The 15,000-nt window shown below is 41.3% G+C and overlaps 2 protein-coding genes across 4 annotated transcripts in view; both read right to left on the minus strand.

The window, feature by feature from the left end:
- Positions 1 to 1,371: 1,371 nt before the first annotated feature.
- Positions 1,372 to 7,287, minus strand: LOC145492697 (uncharacterized). Its single transcript, XM_081472101.1, has 4 exons — positions 7,170 to 7,287; positions 4,606 to 4,988; positions 3,894 to 3,996; positions 1,372 to 3,081 (listed from the first exon to the last, which is right to left on the minus strand). Exons 1-4 carry the CDS (start codon positions 7,225 to 7,227, stop codon positions 2,858 to 2,860), a joined length of 768 nt encoding a protein of 255 aa, XP_081328227.1. The 5' UTR covers positions 7,228 to 7,287; the 3' UTR covers positions 1,372 to 2,857.
- A 4,178-nt stretch (positions 7,288 to 11,465) lies between these two features.
- Positions 11,466 to 15,000, minus strand: part of LOC145491848 (uncharacterized) — a 5,595-nt gene continuing 2,060 nt past the window's right edge. The window contains exons 2-6 of one of the 3 annotated variants that reach the window (XM_081471130.1): positions 14,574 to 14,754; positions 14,086 to 14,275; positions 13,441 to 13,540; positions 12,758 to 12,925; positions 11,466 to 12,232 (exon numbers count right to left, since the gene is read on the minus strand). In XM_081471130.1, the coding sequence (XP_081327256.1) occupies positions 12,771 to 12,925; positions 13,441 to 13,540; positions 14,086 to 14,275; positions 14,574 to 14,754 (626 nt within the window). In that variant the 3' untranslated portion in view covers positions 11,466 to 12,232; positions 12,758 to 12,770. Of the gene's footprint in view, positions 12,233 to 12,256; positions 12,926 to 13,440; positions 13,541 to 13,707; positions 14,276 to 14,573; positions 14,755 to 15,000 lie in introns of those variants that run through there. The other 2 variants (XM_081471129.1, XM_081471128.1) reach the window with 2 other exon arrangements.

Here is a 15,000-nt window from a genome sequence, read left to right on the forward strand (position 1 = left end):
AGAAGGTAGTTGGGGATTAGAAGAATTAGAAGAGAGTTTAGCTGTAACTAGTAAGTCACGAAGGTTAGGGGAGCGTCTGAAGGCTACAACAGGCAAATGCTGAAAAACGTTTTTGCAGCGGTTAGAAGAGAGCAACAAATTGTAATGTCTTTTAATAATGTTAGAGATGTGAGGGAGTGATGGATTGAAGGTAGTTATAAATGGTATACGTTTAGGTTTGTTGACGTCTTTGGTTTGTAACGAGAGTCTGCGGGGGATGCCGGCGGCTCGTCGTATTTGTTTGGTGACGAAATTACGGTTGTAACCTCGTTTAAGGAGGTAAGTGGTAAGTTGAGCCGCGCGAGTATTAAACCTGGCATCGGTAGAACAGATACGTCGTAAGCGGAGTGCTAGACTGAAAGGAATGGCTTTTTTAGTATGTAAGGGATGACAAGATGAATAGAGTAGATGTTGGTGTTTGTCTGTAGGTTTGGTGTAGAGATCATCAGCGATTTTTCTTGGTTGATTAAAGGGACAAAACATTCTCTAACACATCGACACATTCTTTTGACTCGCGTACTCGACGCGTTCTCCTTCTGACGAACCAGGGGAGGAGTAAGTGACAAGCCAAAACGTCCAGCAAAGACTCGCGTTTTTCAAAATCTTAAGCCCCGTCCACACTACACCGGAGGAATTTGAAAACGGAGATTTCGCTCTGAAAACGTATCAAATGTTTTCCTTCCACACTACACCGGAGGAATTTGAAAACGGAGATTTCGCTCTGAAAACGTATCAAATGTTTTCCTTCCACACTACGCCGGAGGAATTTGAAAACGGAGATTTCGCTCTGAAAACGTATCAAATGTTTTCCTTCCACACTACGCCGGAGGAATTTGAAAACGGAGATTTCGCTCTGAAAACGTATCAAATGTTTTCCTTCCACACTACGCCGGAGGAATTTGAAAAATGAGACAATCACCGGTCATGTTTGAGGGAAACTTGATCACGGAAATCACATCATTATCGTGACGCCATCGTTTTCGAAAAGATCCATTTTCAAAATGTTTTCCGTCCACACGAAAACGAAAAGCCGGCTGCTTAAAGAGCGTTATCGTGGCGCATTGAAGTGGACGGCAGGCCCATAAATAAAGCTGCGCTTTCAAATTTCTCCGGCGTAGTGTGGACGAGGCCTAAGAAGACGAGTGAAATGAACAGGTCTGGGATTTTACTGGCACCTGAACAAGTTTAAATACAATTTTAGAATATGGCCAACAGATATTTTTTTTAATATCATGTTAAATTTCCCAAGATTCTACCAGGTCATGCCTCATCTTTCCTGCCCTCCCCCACAGGGTCAGAAAATGCTTATTACGTACGCCTTTAGCAAAAAAAAAAAAAAAAAAAAAAAAGACTGAGCCCAATGCTCACTTGATCACACGAACACGGGAAGTTAACAACATTCCAGAGTTTCATTTCATAAAACCACTAGGGCCTCAGGATTTCAGCGCTGGTCACGCACGCGTCAGTCAGATGAAAAGGCTCTCATTTTTTCCTTGTTAGTCTGTCCACAGACCTCCTATTTCGTCTCGAGCTCGTCGAGATCGCAAGCTTAGCAAAATATTAACCCGGCGGGCGGGATATATATGAACGAGCCGAAACGCAACGGGGTTGGGCTGAGTAAACTGAGCAAATTCATGCGTCGCCCTCAGGATTGACCCTATTCCTTCTCGTTCTTAAATGTTCCTTCCAACCAACGAGAAGAAAAGAACAGTAAGTAAGAAAGATACCAGTGAGATTCTACTGAGATAAACAATCGCCATAATACCAATAATAATCATTATATGCGTTGTTGTGTACAGATATTTACAACTTTATTGTCAACGAATATTTTACACAAGTAACCACGTGCAAAATAGCACCTTAACATTTATACATGATTTGATCTTTACAAATTTACTCGTATTACATACGAGTCGAACCCTGACTACTCGGCTGCTGATAGGCCATTTTCGATGAACTTGGCTTCGAGACTTGGAGGAATAAAACAAAACAATACACCTCGAGGTCGACGGATGAATAATTTTTTTTTCGTTTTATTCCCTCAAGCCTCAAGCCTCAAGTTAGAATTTTAATGTATCAAAATTGACCTTTTACAACCACAAAAGAGGTCGCTCGTCCCTAGGCCCTCCTCCATCGTGTTTTGCACGCAAATTTTTCACGGATGTAACCTCGTAACCAGGCCTCTCTTGTCTGAAGCGGCTACTTTTTAAGACATCTATTCATGAAAATCATTATATCTTTAGATAAAGAACACTGATGAGCAATATCGGAATGACTTCATCTGTGTCTAGGCATTATTTATATAATGTTATGTAAATATGTAAGGAACACTGCTTTGTATATCAATGTTTTTGTTACCTTTAGCAGTATACTTATCTCATTGTTTGATATAAAGGATATACGTTTTCCTGCTGGCTATTATTCAACCCGTGGCAAATTTTAGCGATTTGATTCTACACGAAGAATTTGCTCAGAGTTACGCGCTGACTGTATACGTATGTTAAACGTTATGCATTACAAAACTGAAAAGGAACCTAACACTCGATCATGAAATAAAACTAATTACTTCTTGCTGGTAACAATAAATCGTACAACCGACGTTTAGCAGCGCAACATAAGGAATTGTTTATCTCTTCACGGGTATTTGTAAACTCTTTAACTAGCTTAGGTCCTACTTAAATTAGAGCCTTTTATAGGTTATGGATTTTTGACCTTGTCTTTAGTATTTCTCCGCACCTTTTGGCGCTTCCTCTAAAAAGATTATTTGTTATTTTCACTACTATGAACACTCCATGATTCTTTTCCATTTCTCGCACATTCATTCTTCGTTGATCAGTCGTTGCATGGGCACCCTACTCCTGGTCGAGGAGATCTGGACACGATGACTTGGCAGCTGAACATGAAAACGTGCGGGCGCACGACGCCTGCATCTCGCACAACAACAGGCAATGAGCACAAGGAAAAAGATAAACACGACGATAGGGCCGGCAATCACCAACGCCTTTATGTAACGCGGCTGTTTGTTGAACCAAGCGCTGAACCCTGCCAGAGAAATAAACGTCTGTTATCTCATAGCTGAATATTACCGGTAATCCCCCAAAATACACTTTACCCCTAGCTTCAGAAGGTCTTTGGAGACATGTTTTTGGTTTATAATCATGAAATTAAGGTAACATGGACAGGAATACCAGAATGTCAGAAAATCATCGAAAGTGTGAAGAAGATAGCCTTCTTTTACTTCGTGCTGAATGTGGCTCTACAATCACGCGTGCCTCGCGTGTCTCACGTGTCTTGTGCGTCTTGCGCGTCTTGCTCGTCTTGCACGTCATGCGCGTCTTGCGTGTCCTCAGTTTCTCACACGCCACGTTCTATCCAGATTGCCACAAGTCGACCTTCGCTTATTCAACAAGCAGCTGCCCAAAAAGCTTCGGCAAGCATCATATGATGACTCAATACTTCTCTCACCTCGTTTAAAACTTATCGCTGAATTGGTTCAAGAGGTTCCCAATATAAGACCTTATTACATGGCTAGCTCCGTGAGCGGGCAAGATGAATCAAATCCTGCGTTGTGATTGGCTACCCGAACGGGCAAGATGGAGCTGTCTTGCCCGCTCGGGACTATCCGCCCGGTCCCGCAAGAAAAATTTCCCCGAAAGCCATATAATAAATCCTTTATTGACCAAGCTTGTTCGGTCAAGATGGCTGGATATTGGCCTCGTTCTTTTTTTGCGAGTTTATGGACCTCGACTCCGTCTCGGTCCATAAACACGCAAAAAAAGAACTTGGCCAATATCCAGCCATCTTGACCTCACACTTGGTCAATAACCCATACATATAATGGTGTTACTTCTTACCGCAATGTTTGGTCGAAAGTGTAATTTTCCCATCAAGCAGAGTCATTGTGCGGCGACCCAGTTTCTGGAGCTCGAGGGCTGGTCCATCAGCTATTGCCAACAGCTAAAATGGACAGATAAAATGTTCCTGGAGTTTAGTAACTGTAACCTTAGTCTGTCCACAGACGTTAACGTTTTTTGCTACGGATTATTTCTTTTTGAGCGCGGAGCGCGAGAGCGTTGGCGAAGCTGGGCAACGTTTTCCTCAGGGCCACCCCCGGCGAACTCAAGACAAAATAGGGGATCGGCGGACAGACTACCTGACTATGATAACTTCAATTTGGTAATTTTACCTTGTATAAAGAAATAAGCAACTGTAGAAAGTGGAATACAGAAGACGTTGAACAACTGAAGTTATTTTAACTTTTCCCAGCGATTTGTCGAATGCTTCCACTTTCTCCGTCTATTACAATTAATAACTAAATACGCTGAAACTTCATGGTAAGGCTAATTGTGATCCGTTCATTCCATTTCGGGAAGTATCTTTTCACTGTCTTTGGTGGCAAGGGCTTCCTACTTTACGAAAATTGTTAGGTACAAATTTGTTGCAGAGGAATGCTTTCGAATTTTCAATTTTCGTGGGTCCATGAAGAACATCAGGGGGCTTCTTCAACGCAATTGAAGCCGCAGAGAGAAAAACAGAGAAGACAGGCTCCGTGTTAATATTTCTCACCTTAAAATGCAGCTTTTTTCCTTCCTTTTTCAAATCAACCTTGACTGAAATAGAAACTTTCATTTCTCCACGATCAGCCGCTGGGACGATTTCGATAATCTCACCATCTTTGAAGGTGTGTGTCCAATTGACAGAAAACCCAGACGCCTTGATGGTGACTGTGGCTGTTATGGGATCCTCGCACCTGTTGATTTTGAAAATTACTGTGGCGCGCTTCTCCGCGACTTCCAACTGGCATGTGATATTACTACAGAAATCACTCACTTCACACCGGCCGACAAGACGACTTGGTAGACTGACTTCAGGGCATTTTTCCTCGTCGTGCCCATCATCAGTGTATTCATACACATCTCTGTAATCGCGGCCTTCATCATCGACGTCAGCTGCAGAAAACGTCATAGATAATTATTACGGACTTAAAGTAACCGGCACGACGGCAAAGCCGAGGACAACCTCGATTAAAAAATGAATTTATATTTAACCCACGAATCTCGAGATACTCTAAAGTCATTTACTTTGTTTATCACTGTCAAAACTATCACGAAACTAAATCTGGTACACAGCGACAAATCTGAAATAGAAATTTAAAAAATTTAGCCGTTGGTTCACGTTCTCCAACTGACAACGCAGAATTTGCTCATTTCACGTTGTTGTTTTGCAGAAGACGGCTAAGAAATGTACTAAGACTTAATAACGCACGTGCGCAGCCAGGCTGTACTGTTGTTTGGCGACGTTCCCGTTGCCGTTGCCGTCGCGGTTTTCTTGAACTCCTTAATACGAATTAACTTAACATCGATCTTCAAGGTTCCAGGTTCGAAACCTTTCCACTGCCTCTGGATGCCTTTCCAGTATGGATGGATTTGTGTTCGGTGGTCCCGAATTCAACTTCGTCACGTCTTGTAACCTGCCTCCAGCTATAGCGGGATTTTAAACAAGTTTCTGCTTTAATATTTACTTAGAAGGGCCACTGAGTAGACTGCACTCTTTTTATAAGAATATCGTGGCTGAAATGTTCGAAATTTTAAGAACATTTTTAGAATAAACTCGAGGCTGAGATGTTGAAAAGAATTTGATTTTGTGTTGAAAATTTGTAACTACAATACAATTATATGCTCTTAACCAAACCGTGTAAAATTATTCCTTTCTCTAAACGGCAAAACTAACTAAACAGTGACAAAAACAGAACAAGCCGTATGTTCGATACTAAAAACATTTCTGCAAGAAGCTATGTGCGTCGAATCAGGCTTTAATGCCTGCAGGCTGGCTCCAAAATTACTCTAACGCCATCCAGGAAAATACATTCGAAAACAGAAATGCCATACGCAGTAATCGATGAATATTCGCAAGAATATTTTCAGCCTAAAACCGGCAGAAAAAATAGGCAGCCTCGGCCAGAAAAACATTATTCTTTATAAAAGAAAGAGTATACTTGGACTTCAGTGAATATTTTGTTCACAAGTTTTTTTCAAAAGGATCGCTCTTTGCCATTTTCGGAACGTAATAATGACAAACAAACTTTTGCCGACTGTAAATTGTGCAATTCAGTAAAACTCTAGAAATGTCAAAATTGTTACATGCATTGTAGAGACTACGAAATGAATGCTTGCTTTTCACTCGCAAATAATGACACCTATTGTATAAAATACACCTGTTTTTTTTTATCACCAAGTCTGTGAGTTTTCGGAATCTAGTTCAAGTCACGAATATGACGGGTTTATGTTAACTTGACTAACGTTAATACAATTCATACTATTGTAGGTCAGATTATTTAAAATCATTTGGATAAAAACCTCATGAATAACCATAATGTTTTGACATTAGATACTTCACTCACGATGGCTTGCGAAGCACAGTTCTATGCTATCACAAAATGAATGGCAAATAAATAACTCTTTGAGTTTTTGCTAGATATTTTTCGTGGTGGAAAGAGAACCATTGAGCGAAACTAATGAAGTCTTGTGGCACATTTTTGCAATAAACTGGGCATTTGAAATGTGTGCTGCAAACCAAAATATTGGCAAAACATCATTTAAAATTTATCCACCTCGGCGTAATAAAATATTTCTTCGCCACCAACATCTGGCATAGTAAGTAACAGTATTCCTCAGTATTTGTGGCAAAAACAAGAACATAGAAGTCTATTCTTTGACTCTCGAGTCTTCCTTTGTGATAATACGGTCACTATTTCCGCCATCACCCTCTCGAGCTATTTGAATTACATTTGTTTTGAGCTAAGTGTTGTAAACTTCCAACACGCCCTCGCGGCGTGACAGAGCACAAATTTCAGAAGTAACAAATTTCGAACTCGATCTCAACTTAAAAAAATCGACACCTCTTAAATTAAAAGACGACGTCGCCAATAGTTTCCTAAGAGCTTATAAATCTTACTCCCTGAGAACAAGAATGTTTTTGGCAAATGACGAACAACCCAGCAAAGCTGGAGAGTAGCTAGATCGTTGTTATTGGAATACAATATTGTGCTCTTTGCTAGCATCAAACTCTGCAAAGCCCGTACAGATTGCGGCGTTAGCATTTCGTTTCGTAATTATTTCCGATGCACTTACCTATAACATACGATAGAAGACAAGCAACGACTAAAAGAATCCACGATTTGGTCGCCATTGTGCGGAGTGCAGCTGAATACAAGAGTTGATCGGCCTAAAATATTCAGTTTCGTAAAATTTGAATATTCCTGACATGACTCATGCCTGTCACGTCTGTGATGTCATATGATCGTCAGTTGTCATGGTAACAGAAATGGAGTGGGATGGGGTCACGAAGCAATAAAATTGCGATCGAGTGAAACAACGCCAGGAAAGTTTACAAAATTATCAACTCGACGCAGGTAACCCAGCTGAATGCAACTGAGTCTACCACGAAAACAACTCTAGATCTGTTGAGACGTGATATTGAAGTGCACGTTCAAGGTGAAGTTATTCTGTTATTATTATCTGCGTGCGTGCTTTCCATTCGCCAAAATTCTGGAAATTTCGGGAAGTAAGCATATTAACCCCCCTGAACGCCAAACTAGGACTGGAGGCTAGGAGCGTACGGTTCGGAAATACCCAGAAAGAGTTTCCAAAAAAACCGAAAACGATTGAACGATTGAATTATCCCCATGAAGTCACGGTATTCTGAGTTATTTTGGCCATGTACAAAATTACCTTTAAATTCAAGGAAACCTGAAAATAGACAGAAAAACGCCACAGAGGTAATAATAAACGATAAAGGAACAAGAATGGTGAAGGATGGAGAAGATAACAAGAATGATAATAAATCTAAACTTTTCCGAAACGCGTAAAGTGCCGTAGCTCCTTTGGAACGTAGATTTTCGATGAAATGTTTTTCAAAATTTCGGAAACATTTTTTAGTCCGATACGGCCGTCAAATACTGTTCCACTTGCTGGGATTGTCTTGAAATTCAGATGAGAATTTTTATAGAGAGCGCCTGCAGTTTTTTTCACCGATGTGGTGCGCGCAAAATTTTGAATCCAGCAAGGGAGAGGGGGTTCTAAGGGACTGTGCAATAATTACCTGGAAAGGGGGCTAGAAAATGGGTGAAATATGCCCCAAAACTAAGTCATACCCCTCTCTCATTAAGCAAAAATTAATTTCAACCCCACATAATGATAATATTAAGGCTAACCGCCCCCCCCCCCCTTGAAAAAATTCTCCTCCCATCAGGAGCCATAATGGCTCCTGCCTCCCATTGATTCCTTCACTCATACCTAGTTTACTTGTTGAAGTTCTTCCTCCGGTACAAACATCACTTCAAATGACTCTTCGACGGATGTCGAAGAGTCATTTTAAGAGTCATCAGAATCACTGGACTCTGAGCTTGTGTCGTCTTCGTATGAATTGGGAGATTCCTCATCTTCTACAACATCTCTGGCAGGGTAACCCGAAAACACTGATAGGCAAATAGGCAGACCTGGATTCATGCTCGGGTGCAATCTATATAATTACACATTGTCATTTCCTTTGCTGTGGCCATAAAGTATAAGAAAGACGCGTACGGGGAAGCCTCCGGGAAGCCTCGAAATTTGTGTTCTTTCCCCTCTGCCATTTTGTTCAGCCCATCCTCCCGTGGGCTCGTGAACTCGTTCCAGGCTTCACAATTTACTCAGCGGAATAACAGTTACAAACAAGAATAAACAGCCTAAAAATATATCTTCCATAGCCAGATTGAGCCACGAATGGAAGGTAAGAGCTTTCCTTCTTACCATCGGCATCTCCTTACGCTGAAAACGGCTTTTAGGCAATTTTTTGGGGGGACGGGAGGTGGGATGTTAAAAACCCAAGTCTGTTACATTTGCACAGTGGAACACTCGAAAAATCACCGACACGAGTTTGAATCTACTAGACAACCCATAAGTGAAATCTTTATTTATTTTTACACTATTTTAGGGTGGTCCGTAGAGGGGGTCCGTAGGGGTAGTCCATGGACCGGTCCATAGGTAGTCCGTGGACCTGGTCCGTTGTGGGGGTCCGCGGACCGGGGATCAGTGTTTTCGGGTTACCCTCTGTGGCACTAAGGTTCCCGCGTGCGTGGGTGAGAACTCGATCAATCAACTCAGCCATGCTTCCAGTTATCTTAAGAACTTTTTGATTTAGATACATTTTAAGCTGCTTGTTGGTAAGCGCTTTTACATCTTTTTCAATTGTCCAAGGAAAAAGCGAAAGAGTGTTTCTTTCTCTTACTCTTTTTTTGCTTTTGCATCGAGGAACTCATGGTGCTTTACATAACTTTTACATGCAGTCTCGTCCACGTTGTACTGGGAACATACCTCTTGCAAAGACCTTTCTTCAGAAGAGCTTAATAGCTGGTTTTCACACGACGTCACTAAAATTCAAATTACAAAACTATTGATCTTCCTGAGATTTTACTCTAATGAGGTATAAGAGCAGCTGAAAACTAATATTCATACAAATTTTCGCTCCGAATGGGTTCTTAGTTTTGTGATTCACTACGTACCACGCTATCGTGATTCACTACGTACTACGCTATCTGAACAGTTTATGTCTTAGAAAAAGTATTATTTTAATGTTTTAGAGTTCCTCGAGGGATAACTTCACGCTTTTGTAGCAAAACTCAGTGACAGATGTTTCTGTTGGTTTCCGGCCGGTGCCCATATGGATGGGCACCAGCGTGGCGTCTTCATACAAATCTCTCTAAATTTGGGTAAAAAAAAATTCTCCGCTTATCTTGCATAAGAAAAATTGCTGTGACCAGAATCTTGGCGACAGTATTTGCATATCTACCTTCTTTCATTTCCCAGATTCTGAACTTTATCTATTGAACGGTTTTGATTTTTATTTTGATCTATTTTGAATTGCGTGACACTGAAAACCAGCAATTCATACTTTAAATTTGTGTTGCTATTAAAATTTCAACAGTTAGGTTTTTCATTCTGCTTAATTGTGATGCCATGTGTGCTAACAAAATCCTAGTGCAAATAAAGTAGCACTGTTTTAACATATATAACAGAGGCATTCCTTTCCTACTGCATGACAGATAGCAAAACAACAGTTTATAGATCAGAACATTTTAGAGTTGATAAATTTGTCAGTTTTATTCCAATGTTAGTATTTATATTTGAACTCTAATAACTCTTCCACTACTTTTCCAGTTTGCGAAAAGGAATGAAAAGTAATGTATGTACGAAATGTTACAACCAACCTCCTCTCTCTCTTGTTGTCATTTTCTCCTATGCCCCCCCCCCCCCCCCCCCCCCCCGCTTCCAGGTAATTATTGCACAGTCCCTAAGCGGCCATTCGGAACACAATAGCGGCACAAAATCATGTACACGGAGAATCCCCAGAGAAGAAGTACGTTTATAAAAGAAAGCGTTTTCTGCCCCAGCCAATCTTAAGTCAGGGAACGTGTCAGCCTGAGGACACGCTACAACATAACAGCATTGCGCGTAATACTTTCCCCTCGAAGCGGCTCCACGCTGCAACGTTAGTGACGCGTTAAGTAAGCTTCTTATGTTTGCAAACAAAATGGCGACGGTGGTCTGAAAGTACCTAAGAATGAAGTTTGTACTTTTGCTCAAATGTTTGTCAACGTTCAGATTTATTTATCAAACATGATCAAACAAGGTGTCCAAACGGGATAATGTTTGGTCACCAAACAATGTTTGATCGTGTTTGATGTCTAGACATTTCCCGTTCGGACAGGGCTTTACGCGCTGGTCGCAGATGTTGACTACAACATTTTTAGGAATGGACAAGCGATGTATATATCCACTGCGCGAAGTCAATATGGCAGGACTAAGCACATGACTACTTTAAAAACGATGGGAAAAATATAGTATCCCTTTTATACGAAGACTTTACCTAGTGCATTCACACTAATATCCCACTGTTACAGAACTGAGTTATCACAAAACTAGACCATATATATGAATATCTGTTATTTTATTGTAATCACATTTAAACAACTAGGATTAATTGTTTCACCTGCATGAAGTTGCTGAGGCCCAGTTCATACGTCGCATTTCTGCCGTGTCGAATTCAGTTCAATTAAGTGAGACAGAAATGCGACTGTCGATTCATACGTCGCACTTGTGTCGCACTGAATTCAAAATTTGCACTGTCGGGTATGTCGGCCAGCGGAAAATGTTTTAAACGGAGGGTATTCAATATGGCGGACGAAAATACTGAGCGACGAAGGACTTTAATTTTGCGAACAATTGTCCGCCAATAGAACGAGAAGGAGAAGGCTGACAACGGCGCAGTATGTGTTGCAATATGTTCAGGTTGGATTGGGTCGAGAATGGCCAAGTTTCTCCTTTTTCTTTGGCGGGAAAACATTTACGCATGCTCAAACATTAACATAATGTATGCATTAGATTCGACACGGCAGAAATTCGACGTCTAAATCGGTGTCACATTTCCCTCGGATAATGCGACAAGACCAGTCGAACGTACGGCAGAAATGTGGCAGCCGATTCAGACGTCGAATTTCTGTCGAATTTAATTCGTTGAATTGAATTCGACACGGCAGAAATGCGACGTATGAACCGGGCCTAACTTTACAATTATGATCCTTAAATACGAACATAAAACGTAAATATTCCCGTAATCAATCCTGCTTAACATCGTTACATTGTTACACAAGCATTCCGGATTAGAACTCAGTATACAATACGGCAAACTTAAATATTGTTTTGAAAACTGGAATTATTTTCCATCAACGAATAAAACTGAGACTAAACCGATAGACAAAGCCAGTCAGCTAATCACAAAAGCCGTCAGTGACAGAACATACCAGCCAATCAGAACTAGCTTCAAACAACAATGACCGTGATCACTGGCAAGAATGGGAAAATTAGCGGGGGCACAGTTAGAATTTGAAAGAAAATTATCTTAGGTCACAGTGGTAGTTCTTTTTTCCAGCACAAACCCAAGATGTTCTCACTTTCTTATTACTCTGTCCACGTGGGATAGCATATCAAAGGAATAGCATTTGTACCTCTGCAAATCGCTTCAGTTTTACAATTTCCATTTATTAATTAAGTCACAATAAATTTACGTGAGAAAGTTTCGTCTCCGGATTTTGAGCAGTCACCAGGATGCAGTATTAAGTAATGTTGATTGAAGGTCAGGTGAATTCCTTTAGAATCTACGAGATAAAAAGAGGCACTCGTGAAATAAGTGTTGGGATTACGCCTGGCTTGTTTATACCAGCGAAAGACGAATTCTTCTTACGGAACAGCAGGGCTCGGGTATACGTACAGACGCTCTACTTTTCCTTTCACACAAGGCGAACGAAATTATTCATGATTAATAGAATTTTAAAGAACAAACGCGCACACGAAATTTCCGCGCAAAATGAAAAGTACCCGTTTGCATGTAGGCAAGCAGTGTTTCAGTCTTCGTAATTCTATTCAATATTCAGCGTGGGGAAGTTAGAGATAACTTCGTGAAAATTCCGCGTCAGTAGCCGACCCAGAGGATCTTGAGGCAGGGGGAGGGGGTGGAGTGAAAGTGAAAGCCCCCCTCCTTTTTTCTACTCCAACATGGGGAGAGGGAGGGGCGAAAAAACTATTCGACTTTAAACTTCAGGCGTAATGGAGAGGCAGGGGGAGATGTCTGGGTTCCTCCGCTGTATGTTGTGTTTATTGAAGGGGTTGTAGAACTCCCTTACCATACGGTGTTGATCATACAGGTCCCAAACTTTTCCTGCGGCATGGCCGACAGCAGCAGCAACCACAGCAGTAACAACCAGAAATGATTGACAAGACCAGGAGTAAAAACACCAGCAGCATTACTATGCGTTCAGCGGTGTTACGTGACTCCCACCAACGAATAAAATCTGTCGACAAAATGAAAGAGGCCTTAATAGGGGATTACGGGGTATGGGATATTTAGGTAAAACAATTTACGGGATAAAGGATATTTGGGGGAAAAATTAATTGGGGCTGCGGGATATTTAGATCAGGTAAGTATAGGTAATCGTATGAATGCGAGTGCAATTAAGGATTGTGAGTGATATTTGAGAATTCTCTCAAAATTGCAGTAGCTTTTAGGCGAGATACTCAGACCCCTCCCCTTTTAATAAGACCTCAGGAAAAGCCCCCCCCACCACCACCACCCCACCCCCACCTCAATGAATGGGACCTCAGGAAAAGACGTTTTTCCTCCATTTAATAATAATAATTAAAACTTGTATAGCGTAATTTTCTATGACGAACATGATCATGTTTCAACCTCCAGTGCTGACCCAAATTACGTGCGCCCGGACAAGAATTTTTATAAATTTAGGCGAAATATAACAAAAACAAGAGAGACTGGAGCTTAAAGATAAGCTAATATTCGTTTTCTCCTCACCGCAGTAGTCCGTGGGGATTGGCAGCTCTTGTTCTACAAGTTCTAACTTCAGAGGAAAGAAAGAAACTGGTCCAACTTTAGTTCCTCCTTCCAGGATTACCTTTAAATAACATGAAAATGACAAAAATATATATCATTGTGCCTACTTTAAGCTATGTCAACAGCGCGTATGAATGAAAAATAAGTGCTCGTAATGGAGGACGAAAACTTGAGACACTCAAGCTACGGGGTAGTTTTGATGCTTTGAAACAACACTCGGAAACCCTTGTTTTATTGTAGCCTTAACACTTAGAACTTTGTGCCTACTGGCACGTCAAACTGTTTCTTAGCAGTGAAGTCGCTAGGCAACGTGAGTGACTTCTTCTTACCATAGTTAAACTAAAAACTAATCAGGCTTGAACGGGATTCCAACCCAGTACATCTGACACACCAGTGCAGTGATTCATCAACTAGCAACTTAGATTCACAGCAACTTTCGGAATATTCATGAGCACGAGAGTGAACTTGTGGTTGGAAAACTAGAAAGATCGGAAACCTGACGAGTGTTTTCGAGTGATTCGACCGATCGACTTGTGTTCTCTTCCACCCTCCCCAATCCCCCATCCCCAAATTGCCCATATATAACCGCATTTGTGTCAATCGAACCTTTAAAGTTAACATGTCGTCATCCGGTTCAATCTTGACTTTAATAAACATGCCAGCCTTGGCGACGTTTTTGACCGCAATACCAAGTCCTGGAACAGCCAGTTCATCACCGGAAGTGAAAACGTGCGTCCAATCTATGTCTTCTCCTTTGACCTTCACATTGATACTCACGGTAACCGGCTCATCACACCTGGAGAAGAACATTTCTTTAGTTGTGATAGTAGTCGGTCAGAGTCACCAAAAGTAATTGTGGTGGGCGAGGGGGGGATGGTTTACTAAAGGGAACGTGACAATAAGAGGGGAGGGGAAGCTAACCTTTTCGGAGAAATCCCCTGGTAGGTTTTTTAGTAAGCTACGACCAGGCGTAAAAAACAATGCCTGATCGAAGGTATATCGCTAAACCACGGAGGAGTTGCTGAGAAAGACAATCATTCAGTTACTTTCTTTTTCAGCAAAAACAAACCTAAATTTTTTAACGCGTATCATACCTGTTTATAGTTACCGTCAAAGTGGTGATTTTCCCGCCAAAGTGCGCACTGCACGTGATCTCAAGACAATCATCAGTTATGCTACAGTCTCCAGGAAGATCCATCGATTTGCATTTGCCATTTCCCGCCAAACCATTCGCAATCTTCTCAAAGAGTTCATCTATCTTCTTGGTGGCAGACTCTGCTTAAAAAAAATTAAACAGTAAATATAACTAACCTTTATGATCAAGACAGGTGGTTTAGCCGGGCAGAGCGCTAAGTGCGGGAGAGAAGTCTGGCGCCCAGAGCGGAAGAAAGTTGGGTACAGTTATAGTGCGATTACTCGAACCGGGCCGCCTAGAATAAAACTAATCAATCAATGAACAATGGACTGGTAGGTTTGTCGTGTCGGCAAGTAAGTAGGGTCTGTATACGTAAATGCTATCGA

The sequence above is a fragment of the Orbicella franksi genome, chromosome 7 (genome assembly GCF_964199315.1).
Source record: "Orbicella franksi chromosome 7, jaOrbFran1.1, whole genome shotgun sequence".
NCBI lineage: Eukaryota > Metazoa > Cnidaria > Anthozoa > Scleractinia > Merulinidae > Orbicella > Orbicella franksi.